The sequence below is a fragment of the Motacilla alba genome, chromosome 2, assembly GCF_015832195.1.
Source record: "Motacilla alba alba isolate MOTALB_02 chromosome 2, Motacilla_alba_V1.0_pri, whole genome shotgun sequence".
NCBI lineage: Eukaryota > Metazoa > Chordata > Aves > Passeriformes > Motacillidae > Motacilla > Motacilla alba.
The window spans coordinates 29,903,687-29,916,667 of NC_052017.1; the positions used below are offsets into that span (position 1 = coordinate 29,903,687).

The window sequence follows — 12,981 nt, forward strand, 5'->3', positions numbered from 1 at the left end:
TTTAAGTATATATCTGTGCAATTGATTAACATTTTCTGTTACATTCTCTGTACCAGTTTACTTCTCAGGAAATAAAATGTTAAGATGATTAGCAGTATGAATAGTTAGAAGCGATAGCCAAAAAAGCCAATATATTGCATTAAATGGAATTATTACAGATGTCAAAGAATTCTGTTGAAGAGCCTTTTAGAGCACATCAGTTGGATTCCACATGAATGAAGATACATTTTTGAAGGAAAATACTGTGTCTCCACGAGTTTTCAACTGGCAATTGATCTTTTGCAGTATTTATTGTTTCTTCATTCCCCTGTATGGTTTTCTGCTGAGGATTGTTGCTGTGGGATTTTGGTCAGTGCTGAAACCCATGTGGAGAATCTTTTTAGGTTTTCAAGAGGTGTGCCTAATGGGGACTGTTCTGTGAGTTCAAATGACTCCGTGATAGCAGTCAAACCAGAACAGATTTCAATGATTGTTAGGAATTTTAGGTGTAAATCAGACATCTGTTGAGCTTTAGTTCTCTGGAAAACACTGATTTCTTGATGCTCTAGAAATTGTCTGCTTATTTTCTTCCTGAAGAAGCAAAGCAAAACAAAACACAAACAAACCAAAGGGGAATGAAGTTATATTACACTTTGAGTCCAAATCTGAACTTCAGCTTCTCCTTTAGAAGTGTGTCTATGTATGCTACATTGGACATTGCAGTGGTGGAAAGTACTGTTTGTGCTGGTTTTCTGCCCTTCTCTCTTTCTTTCTGCCTTACAGAAAGCAAAAGCAGAAGGAATGAAGAATAACTTACTAACTGCAGAGGAAAATCTGCTATTTTTAAACTCTGTGACTGAGAGAAGCAAGGGTTTGATAAGTGTAATATTTTCCATGATTATCAAGTGATTGAACTTTATAGCATGGTAAGGGTAAGATCTTTAGAACTATTAAAGACAGTGCCATCTTTGAGAACTGTGGCAAGTAAGTGACTGCTTTCCTGTAGTTGGTTTGGCACCATACTCTCCTGTCTTAGTGTTTCCTTTAAAGAGAACTGGCAAGACAAGGACCAAAGAATGCTGTGTTCAAAAGATGAATCCCAGGAGGAGGCAGACAGCCAGGATGGTTCTTCTGTCATGCCTTTTAGGAAAGCAGTTGGCAGTCTTTGGTGGATAGTGGTGGTCGTAACTTATCTGGTGCCTATCCCAATCCAAATGGATGAAGAAGAGCTGTGCAATTACGGTTCTTAAGAGCATCCACCTACACTGTGCTCTTTGGCATTGATAAACAAGATTCCCCTTGGAAAATTTGCCTTATTGTATGTCTGAATTTCCCTAGCTATGACTGTTTTCTAGAAATAGCAAGTCTCTCTTTTCTGTGTAGTTTCTTAGCCAGTACCAGTAGTTATGAGGAATATGCAGTCTTCTTTTATTATAGGCACACATCACAGGTCTATTCACACAACCCACATTAAAAATGTTTCTGTTTACTGACTTTTTACTCCCTTGAGATAGAAATACCTCAAGGAAGGCAATAGAGCTGTGTCAAAGATTCATGCTGTGCTCTGCAATGACATGAGCTCATTCAGCACTAGTGGCAGCTGATTTGTATTGACGGAGACTACCTACATGTTGAACACAGACATAATCTGTATTTGTGCCAGAAATCATTGTTTCCCACCTGTACAGTATAATCTGCTCCTAATGCCTATGACCTATTTTTAAATCTATTTCTTTATAGCTGCTCATGTGCCATATTTATAGAAACACTACAGAAATGGTCAGTAAAGAGTGCAGATACCAGCCGTGTACTTCTCCATATTTTGTGGTACATTCTTAAAAGAAAAAACCACAAACCAAACAGTGGTACAGCTATTTGTTATGCGTACTTACCACTCACTGGAAGAAATGATATCTTTCATCATTTATCCACAAAGAGCTGTTGTGCTCTGAATTGTACATAACTTCTTCTGTCTTTTGCATACCTGTCTAAGCAGAAGATATCTGCTCTATGTCTTTACTTTCATGTAGAGCTGACTGCTCTGTTATCTGTAGTTTGCCATCAAAATTACAAACAAAAATGTGGCAGGAAAATACTGACTACAGATGAAAGTGCTTATAAATTAAACATGCCGTGCAACAGGACTTTCAGATTAAAGACCATTTTTTAAGCTTTGAAAGCATTTTGTAATGGAGATGATATTAAATTATACACAAACTGCATGGAAGTTAGTAAGACCCAGCAGTTTGCTAACAGCATAACAAATAACAAATTATAGCAGTTTAATCCAATGATGGATTCAATTAATCCAATGATTAATATGATCAGAAAAGCAAATTGTATGGTGGTTTGCAGAAGGAAAGTGGCATTGGAGAAGACTGTCAAAAATAACACACATTGTAGCATTTCTGACTAAAGGATTACACAATACTCACAAAAACTGCAGTGCTAACGCATTAGTAGATTAAACTGGTAGTTGAAAGGTGCAGTTTAAAATCCAGGAAGACATTTCAGAAGATGACTTCAAGAGGTGGCAAATTCTTATTTATCAATCTAGATATTAAGATGTAGTAGAAGGGAGATTTCCAGTGTAATCAATCAGGTTTTATAATGTATGTGCTCAGATATACATGCCCAGATAAGAGAGATTGCAAAATGTCCATATGAGGGAGAATGTGCAGTGTGTGAAAAAGTAATGGCTTCTGCCTGTAGATTTGTCATTGTCTTTCTCTGCTCTGTCCCTGAAGAGCGTGGAGAGCAGAAAAGAGGCTCCAGCTTGGCCATGTTGTACACGCCAGTCCCCCTTTTCTGAACATGATGAGTAGCATTACTTTTAGGGGAGTGCCATGGCCTGGAAAGTAGTGGCAGACTGACTCTAAGCAGGACTCTGCTGAGAGCATGGGTCAAAGGAGGCAGGAGAAAGGTTAGGAATTAATATGAAAGGCATAGATTTTCTTTTGAATCCTTTTTATTTCTGTAAATACTCAAAATACTTACATATCTCTGCACATCTCTTTGTTAATGCAGTGTGGTTAAATGCATGACTTCCTTCAGTGCCTTTTCACCCATTTAAGTTTTTCTCCCTGAAATTACCTACTTTATCATAGATCAGCAAAATAATGTGAAATACCTGTTGGGCTAAGAGAACTGTTGTTCAGGTGAATACTCTGGTAAGGTTTAGCAGCCAGATGATGTTGACCAAAAGATGTTAGCAAAATCTGTAAGAATGAAAGCAACAGGTATTTACTTGTGATCCTTAGTTATATATTTGGACCAAAGAGAGACTTAAAACTCCTTGTCCTTTAAAGATGTGTAAAAGTCGTAACAGAAGGATATTGGCAAAAAGGCCATGGATATTGGTAAACAGTTGGCAGACATGGATTATTTCAGTCCAGACCCAGACTTCAAGGTCTACCATGGTGCAGAGGTTCATTAGAGCTACCAGCCTTAGAACTGGAATTGGCACCCTTTTTCATTATTCTGTCTTATTAAAATCTATGAGTTTCTCATGCTTCTTCTCCACCTCATGGTTTTTACTGTATGCCAGTATGAATCATGAAGGAAATGAAGAAATTACTTTGATCATTCCTCTGTGTTACTATGTGTGCTGGTGCCATGAAGCCAACTGTAAGCAGGAAAGTACAGGGGGAGGACCAAAAGCAGTCTTAGAAAGACCAAGAGCATGATTCCCACTGCTCTTTCCTTACCTGACTGTTCCTGCCCCATATTGCATCCATTCATACAGCGGGGAATGGCAGAAAAGAGGGTTCAACAGGAAAGCCAGTGTGTCAGTGGGGGAGCAGAGCTTTGTTTAGCAGTGCAGACCCCCTTCTCACCCCACTGCCTCTTGTACACAGCCCCAGTCGCAGATAGCCCCAGGAAGGCAGTTTAGCAGCCCTGTGGCTGTCTGGCTGAGTTTTCTTGCCATATGGTTTTCTTTACTTACTTTGAAACTAGCTAAAGATTATTAGCTTCATGTTGGTGGCTCTGTCTTTGAGAGGCCACTGAGTGCTACTGGAAGTTGTCAATATCAGCTGTCATGGGCTATTTTTTGTTCTGAAGTGGTTCTCCTCTGCTGCAAAAGTTCTGCTTAATGTAAGAGTGGTTTTGTCATTGCTGAATGAAGGCTGTTCCCAAGGCACTGCGCTGTCCAACTCGACAAGTTTTTAAAGTGTTCATATGGTGTTAATTGGCTTAATTGTATTAAATACAGGATTATGTTTTACTAGCTAAGTGTGGGGTGTAGGATTCATATTCATCCATGTATAAATAATTCTTTACAGTCCCTGCTTACTCAGCTCCTGCTTGTTTCACAGCTCTTGCACTTGCTTCTCATGGACTCTGATTATAAATACTGTTTATTAAGGCAATCAGGCCTATCACTGGCTGTATCTCATGTGACTGTCACTTTAAGGCTCAAACAGCACATACTCAGAGTGACTTCAGCCTGTGTCTCATCTCCTTTCCTAAAGCAAGACAAGGGAGCTCTTCCTTTCCTCCGGGGAGAGGATTATGGCAGCAGATCTGTTACAGTCTGCACCCTGCTTGGGAGAGCTGCCGGGAACTGCTGCGAGAGGAGATGTGCAGCTTATGCACAGTGTGAAGCAGCTTAGCTCCCTGAGGTGTAATTTTAAGCTCTTCTTGGGTTTAATAATGGTTATACTTGAACCATTTTTCTCTAGCTTTCCATACTAACCCTTAGCTGGAACATTATGTAAGAAGAAATACTCTTTTCTAGTATGATCCAAATGGTTCTTTGTTTTGCAGCTCTTGGCGGGGCCTTAGAGTGTCTGTTTTGTAGTCTAGCTCTCTTTGTATATATATATATAATTATATATAAAATGAAAATGTAAACTTTAAATGAAGTCAATGTTACTTTTTTCTTAGTTGCTCTTATTTTGATTGATTTATGATAGCAGACCCCAATGCTTCTATAGTTCTTGAATAAAATGTTTGTAGCATGTTTTAATGGCAAAATAAAATTAAATTAATATTAAATTTAAGATCAATATAAAAATATGTGTAGTTTTACAAAAAATCTAAATGGAACAAAATTTCAAGGGTTTTCCTTTTTCAAGATACTTTTCAATTAATATCACTTTCAAGTAGATTACTCACTTTAATGGCATATGGGGATGCAATGGAGTTCATGTTGTGGCCAAAAAGGTGTTTTGAGAAGAAACTTTTGTGGGTTGTGTTTTTTTCTAATCTTTTATTGCAAGCTACAGATTCCAAAAAGCCTAGGAAAATGGTTAGGAACATACTGAGCAAATACAGGTATTTCAATACATCAATCATTTTACTCAACAACTCCAGTAGCATGTTGATACATCTGTACTCAAGAGACTGTGGTCAGTCCCTGATGCCCTAGGTTGGGCTGAGGAATGGAACCACAGTCATTTTGCAGGAAGTTTATACTGGTTCAGGCTGTGCCTTGGAATATTGGATAGCCAACTGTGGAAAAGGAAACCACAGGGAAGGGATCAGAACAGCTCTGTCTGCCCATGCCAACATACACCCTGTTTCAATGACCCTACCAGTGAAGTTCCACAGCAGGAGGAGGCACTAGCAAATGTTCCATAGTCAAAAGTAGTACCTGGAGATGATGGTGGAGAGCTTATGAAGAGCATGGGAAGGAGCAAATACATACCATCTGTTCAAAGCACACACAAAAAATCTGAATTTTGCTACATGATCTCCTTAAATATGGTTGTGTTTGGCTGGAGTTTTTTCCACAGTTCCGTTGCTCTTTTTACTGTCTGTGCTGTGATCTTCATACTCTTTCAGCAGGTTTCTGTATATTTGAGGGTTTTTTCCGTGAAAATATTGCAGTATAAAAAAGGACGTAGGTAATTTAGTTTAAGCAGAAAATAATGAGACAAGAGTAATAACTGTGCACAGAGTGAATTTGTGGAAAGTGGATTCCTTTCATTCCGTTGGGGTTTTTTTTTTTTAAATACCATATATCACGTGAAATTACTTTAACATGATGTCTGCTGTATTACAGGAAGGAAGAAGGGCTTGTAATCCAATGTGACAATAATGGTGAGCAGAAAATCATTTATCATGAAATAGTTACAGATCTGTTTCTTGGAAGAAGGTCAGTTTTGACCTTTATTTATGAACAATAAATTGGAAACCATTTATGGTGCAATACATTTATCTACAATTACTAATTTTATCCTAAACACCTTTATACTTTGCTCTTTTCCAGCAAGATTAGAAAGTCTTGAAAGGTAAATTGCATTGAGGCCCATCTTTGAAGGTTTTGGAATTTTTTTTCCCTCTGGAAACAGCACTGTACCTACATTAGAAAAAACAGCCTTGGTTTCTTTAGTCGTGTTTGTGTCTTTCTAGCCTTTGTTAATATGATTCTCATTTAGAAACAGGAACTGTGAAATGCGGTGAGGAATAAATAGATCTCTTCTAAATAGACATTGTCAAGGAAGAGCTAAGGAAGTGAATTGTGCAAATTCTTAGAACTGAGTAACGTTTATTTCAGAAAAAGACATATTTCTCTACTCTCTATCAGAATGTCCTCTTAGATGAGGTGGAGCAAACTCTATAAAAGATGGTACATGTTCTGGAAATGAACGAATTAAGATGATAATGGACCATGACATTTGGTTGCTGTCACATTTTTGTAAGAAAGATCATACACTATTTTTTTAATCATCTCTGGTGTGGAAGTTGAACCATTCATTTAAACTGTATTCAAAAGGCGATTAAGGTCAGAAGCTGTTTTACATCTGTATTGACTAGCAACTTTAGTTTTCTTTTTTTGTATGGCAGATGTAGATGAGATTGGAAATGAAATGGAATTTTATGGGTGCATAAGCTAGCTCTCTCTAAACCAAGAGCATTCTTTGGTCACTTTGGGACTCTGATTTGTGGAGAAAGTTAGTAGCATTTGGTGTCAGCTTTTCTCTGAGATGTTCCATCAGGTGTATAGCTCTCAACTGACAGAATAGTACTCATGTACTTGGAATGGGTGAAATCAGTGTCATCTTCATCGGATGCATTTCTAGGCATCCTTTCCTGTGCGTGGGCTGACACTTGGTCATTCTCTCCCTATTTATGCTGTGTCCAGACCCTACTGTTCCTGTAGGTTCTGCAGAGTGCTTCTGTCCACAGTGATGAGTAGCTAAGGATTGTGTAGATTTTGTGTTAGTTCTGGGATGTGTTGGTTTATGCTGGTGAGCCAGGGGATGTCAGCCTCATGGGGTGTATTAATCACCCTCAGTTCCTAGGACACGGTGTGAAACGTGCTTTATGGATGCTACCATGGTCTCAGCATTCACTTAATTTCTTGAATTTTACAGTCAGCAGAGAGAGTGCTTGGCCAAGGCTGGCTATTGGGAAATCCGTAATAGTGTAGAAATTTCAGTTCAGGTATCAGATCTTAATTAAGGGGAAAAAACCCAAACACAAACACATCTAAAAATCAGTGAAAATAACCTCATTTGCCAAAATAAACTCCCGTTTCTTAGCAGCATAACCCTAAGACATAAGTGTTCATGGCACAAATATAAAAACCATAAGGGAAGCAGTCAAGAAGAATTTTCACATTTCTGAGAAAAAAACATATTTTTTCTGAAAGAAGAATTTATTAAGGTATGTTGCTGCTAGTGCAGCCTTCTACAGTACCTTGATGAGAGTAGAACCTTGATCCTTGATGAGGACGATTCAGGCTAGATTCCAGTTTGTCTCATGTCCAAGTGAACACATTATTAAATACTTTATGGTAACAAGCCTACTCTCAGTGCTTTACCGTAAAATTAGTACTAGGGCTTTTCCATGGCAAACCTTCAATTTGTTGTGCTGCCTTTTTCTCCCAGTCCTTAATATGCCATGCCTGATGCAATAATTCCATAACATGGAATGCTGTCTCATTGATCACAAAAAAGTTCTGCTTAGAGTGCAGAACTTAAACACTTACTTGCAAGTTGCCTCTTGTATTGCAGAATTTTGTCTTGTTCTGATGGTGTTTCCAGCCAGGTTCAAAAGCACAGTCAACAGGACTAAATGTGCTGAGAGTTGTTCATCTTAGGTCTGGTGAGAGGGAACTTCTGCTCTGAGTGATTAATGTGTTGAGGGGTGGGAGTTTCCATATGACTAGGACTTATTTAAATGATTAGGCTGAGATTCTCAAAGGTCCCAGAGAGTTTCTTGAGGAGTAATTTCTAGTGCTTGACTCTGTTAGTCTAGTGTGCCTGTTCCAAGCCTGATCTGTGGGTTTCCAAAACTTGAGTATGAAATTTGAGAAGAATTCCCACTGGTTTTTGTTGACTTCTTGGTAGGAAATTTAATTTCTTGCAAAACTTACTTGAGAAAGACTCTCTCATTCGAAACTGAAGAAATGACCATTGACTTTCTGCTCATCAGATGACAAGAAGAGAGAAAAAACCGGCCCACTAGTAAGAAAAATGGACCTGCTGAAATGTGGAAAAACAAATATGGGTAATAACTTTTGGCTTTTTCAGTTTTCTGAACTGCACTTGCTGAGTGGCATCAGAATTGCGTAGAAATTTTCAATGTCTGTTGTTTCTTTGACATCCCAGATGAACTTTTATAAGTGTTATATTAGTGTGTGGAATATTACAGAATGCAGAACTATTTTTTCAGTGTTTATTTAGAATAATAATCACAGAAAATATCTCCAGCTAATGTACTGAGAAAGTTGCTGTCATCTTAATAATTTATATAGTTTGCTTTTCTAGTTCTTAAAAATTACAAAGGCAAATGTGTGTCAGAGTGAGGAGAAATGTCTGTTTGTTTCCTATACTACTCATAGTAAATCCGTAATTCTACTTACTGATTGAGTTGACTGAACCATAAATAAACTGAAGAAAACCTGTATTTACAGCTGGTAAAAAGACTTTTGAATACAACAGTGTCCTGAACTTAAGAAAGCATAGTAGGTTGCATAGAAATATAAGTATTGTTCTTAAGTAAAATATTTTTATTCCTTAAAATTTTGTTTATCTGAAGTCATAAAAGAAAAGTGTACTAGTAGGAATTTTCTTAATGAGCACTTGTAGTGAAAAAGGTGATTTTCTTATCTTCCTGAAAAGAATCCAAATTAAACTTTATTTTCATTATGTTTGGTATCCACATAAATCTGGATTAAATGGTGACATTTAATTAGTGCTTTTTCTGTTCATTTTGATTTTGTAGTTGTCCTGAAACATCAAATTGACTCCCTCTGGTGGTTGAAACCAAGTCTATGCATTCCAAAGAGAGCCTTTCAGAGATCCCTCCATACTGGAGAGCGCGAATCACAAATAATATTTTCTAAGTTTAGTGTTACCTCATTATGAAAAACTATAGAAATAGTTTTTCTTGCTCTCATACAGTGTAGCATTAGTAGTAGGCTGGTATTGCTATGTTTTGAATTTCAAGCACAGATTTACAGCCCTTTTTCAAGAAATCAAAGTAGATTGTCAAAAGAAAGTAAACACAGATATGGACAAAGTAGGCTTGACATAATTTACTGTGGTGAAAAGTGAAAAAAATTGGAAAGGTGCAATTTAGATTGTAATAAAATAGTAAGATTGTAATAAAATAGTGTAATAGTGATGATGCTAAGTGTGTCACGCGATGACATGAACAAGTTCTTTTATACCTAGCTTGGGTTTTTATTTCAGCTTGAGAACATTATTTGATTTTAAAAGTAAACATCTAAGAGTTTATCTTTGCCAAGACACCCTTTTAGTGTAAAAGGAATAATTCTTCATTATTTGGATTGCAGTATTGGAAGTATTTGGATTCAGTATTTGGATTGCAGCTCTGAACCTGAGATGTCTGTCTCTGTTTTTCAAGTAATTCCCCCAAATTTGAAATGGCAAAATATGAGAGGGACTTTTTGTGATTACTTACTGCAAATGATTATAGTTTGGATCTGTACTCTACAAGACCACAACTGTCCTCACATTAATGAGACAAAAATATAAGAAAGCATCCTAGAAGACTGGCATTTCCTTGCTTGTGAGTTCATTATGCTTTTCATATATTTTATGTAATCTCTTTTACTGGAATCCCTGCCTTATGTAAGATCTCAGTAATGGAAATGAGGCCATCTGCATGGTAGTCAAAGTTGTTTCATGAAAGACATACTCTATCTGCAGCAGAAAATAAATTGGAGGAAGACCTTTAAAACCTTCCCAGCCCTTTCATCAAGCTGAGAGGGACTTTCCTCAGTAACTCCTCCTTAACTTTCTGCAGAGCAGCCTGTCTTCTCTGCCTACTGATGTCATTATCCATCCAACTTTGGGGCTTGACTGCTGCCTAATGTTCCCATCAGCTGTATTAGCATTGTTTCTACTTTTCACATTCTGACACTCCTGACTGAATGCCAGCATCTAATAAACCCTACCATTCCTTTGCTTTGCATCGTCACTGGAACTGTCTCTTTGCCATTCACTTTCCCTGCCCTACCAACAGTGTTTTCTCTATGCATGGTGTCAACTCTTCTGCTGCTGGCTATCAGTAATCCAGCAGGCAGACTTCTGAAAGACAGAAAGTCAGCAATTTACTGTTACCTATTAATTTTATTTCAGTCCCTGTGCAAATATGCTTAGTGTTTAATGTGAGCAGAGGGAGACAGAGTCCCCTGAGTGTGCTGCAGTTCAAGACAATGTGGTACAAAGGGGAGCAGAGTAGGAAAAAATGTGTAATACAAACAGATGCATCTTTGCTAATTAATATGTGCAATTGTTAATTCTGCATAGAATATGTAGGAACTTTATTTCTGAGCTAGTAAGTAATGCTGTTTCCACTTTCTAACTGGCATGACATTCATTATCTCATTAGAAAGATTCTTTAAAAGGCATTAATATCCTTGTGTTGGATTTTCCCCCCTCCTCTGGAGGAGGTTTCTGTTTAGTCCTCCCTGTTTCTGTGCTTAGGATCAACCCCATTTTTAGGCCAATGCTTGTCCAAGATCAGGATGTTCCATAAATATTTATAAGAAACATTGGAATAATATAAGGTCTTTCTTTATTTCCTGGGTATAATAGACAGGTTGTAAGCCTAAGAAGTTATGTGTAAATGCTAGATTTTGCTATGTAGTAAAAATGAGAAAAACCAAACCCCTAATTATTGTTGTGTTTTGGGGAGCACATACTTCCACAACAACAACAACAACAGAAGGAACTGGAAGGTACTGTTTTCAATGCATTTTTGGGGTCAGTCATCTTTTTTCCTAAAAAAAATCAAAGTTGACAACAGTTCCTTGAAAGATTTGCCCTACATCTTGCCTTCCAAGGGTTTTGTTTGGAGCACTGGCTGTCACACCCCTGAAATAGCAATGCTATTTGGGGATACTTGTTCAGCAAACCTCCACCCACTGTCTTATTTGCTTGGAGCATGCTGTCCTATGATACTTCAGGACATACCTGCTGGCGTGCCCAAATGGTAGCTGCTTTGATACCCTCACTTCAAGGAATAGATTTTCCCCCCCTCTTCTCTTTCTCTCTCTGTCATCACCTTGAGATTAGAATAGTGGTAGCCTCACTGCTGTGAATTATTCAGCAAGTGTAAACTCAACAATGTCACAAATGTGCCTGCAGCATTCACGGGTGGAGAAGAGATGAAAGAAAAGTAAGTGAAATCCTAAGTTCTGGATGTATTTGGTATGCTTTGTAGCAGTCTTGTATTGCCCCCAGATCAGTGATCAGGCAAAGACTGCGGGTCTCTAGAACCCTCCACCCTGCACTTTCAGTCGTCCCTGGCAACCTGGGGGACTTGGTATGCTGTCTTTTTCTGTGGAATGGTAGGGATACAATTGAAAACATGTTGCCTTTCTCATGTGGGTGTGTCATCAATCATTATAAAAAGGGAGGTGAGAGGAACCTTTTGTACCTTGTCTGCTCCATGATTTTTCTTAGCATTTCAGGATGTGATGCAAGAACTGTGTATGTATGCAAGTGCACAAACACAGTTATGTCACACATGCTTTCAATTTAAATAGTTAATTTTAAGTTTGTATTGAAGTGACTGGAAGATACTGATAAGCTGGTACTTGCTGACCTGAACTACGTAGTTCTAAAAACTTGTAAGTGGTGCTGCCAAATTGAACCTGAGTTGGCATCTTCGCAGGGTTCTCACTAGCAGTGGTACTGATTTTTGCACAGAAGATCCACAGTCAAAAGAATGGTGTTTTACATTCTTCCCTGACATTTTTTTTGTGCATGGATACCATGCAGAGGGCACATTAGTGTCTAATTGGTTAACCTGATGCCATAACTAACACTGATTTATTATCATTATCTAAAGGAATCATCAGTGTATCATAGATTTTGGAACTGAGAATAAAGTTACATAGAAATTCTATATTTTAATTATATGTTCAGTTATCTTTGCCCTGTTTTTATCTTGCCTGCAGCAGTAGTATCTAGAAATTAGGATATTCATGTTCCTTATATCAAAAAGACTTATTCTGGAAAGTGAAGATATGCCTGCTTGCTGATGGGTGTAGAGAAATGTGTGTGTAAGGGTTCTTCTAGGTGAAATATAAATAAAGTAACTCAGAAACCCAAATATAGCTCAGCTTGGATTTCGTGATAGCAGATCATCCCAGGTTTGAGTTTAAACGTGTTTCATGTTCTGATGTGATTTACTGGGCACATTTGCCTTTATTCCTGTGACAGAAGTGGTTATGCCTGATATTTGCATGAACTCTGGCAGGCTCATAAGTGGAACTTTCGCTCATGTATTGAGTATAGAAGAAACAGCAAATGCTCACATTTGAAAACTTTCTGGAGATAACAAATTAGATGGCATTTCTGTTTGTGCTTGTTACAAGTGTTTGATTCAAAAGCCTATTTGGAGAGAAGGAATCTGATTTTAGTAAATCAATATAATAAAGCCTTTGATTTTTTACAAAAGTCAGCTAACTGTAACTTCAGTGTTGGTATTTCAAGGCCTCTCACTGATATTTTAGAAGTTTGTGGTTCTTTGAGCTTCCTTTCCAGGCCCTGGGGAAATAAGAGTATGGTAAAT

At 37.8% G+C, this 12,981-nt stretch overlaps 1 protein-coding gene across 22 annotated transcripts in view; it reads left to right on the forward strand.

The window, feature by feature from the left end:
- Nucleotides 1-12,981, forward strand: part of HDAC9 (histone deacetylase 9) — a 459,669-nt gene that overhangs the window by 212,017 nt on the left and 234,671 nt on the right. The window contains exon 1 of one of the 22 annotated variants that reach the window (XM_038129902.1): nucleotides 4,848-8,439. The exons of the other annotated variants lie outside the window; for them this stretch is intronic. Within the exon in view, the coding sequence (XP_037985830.1) occupies nucleotides 8,406-8,439 (34 nt within the window). The 5' untranslated portion in view covers nucleotides 4,848-8,405. Of the gene's footprint in view, nucleotides 1-4,847; nucleotides 8,440-12,981 lie in introns of those variants that run through there. 22 annotated transcript variants of the gene reach the window in all.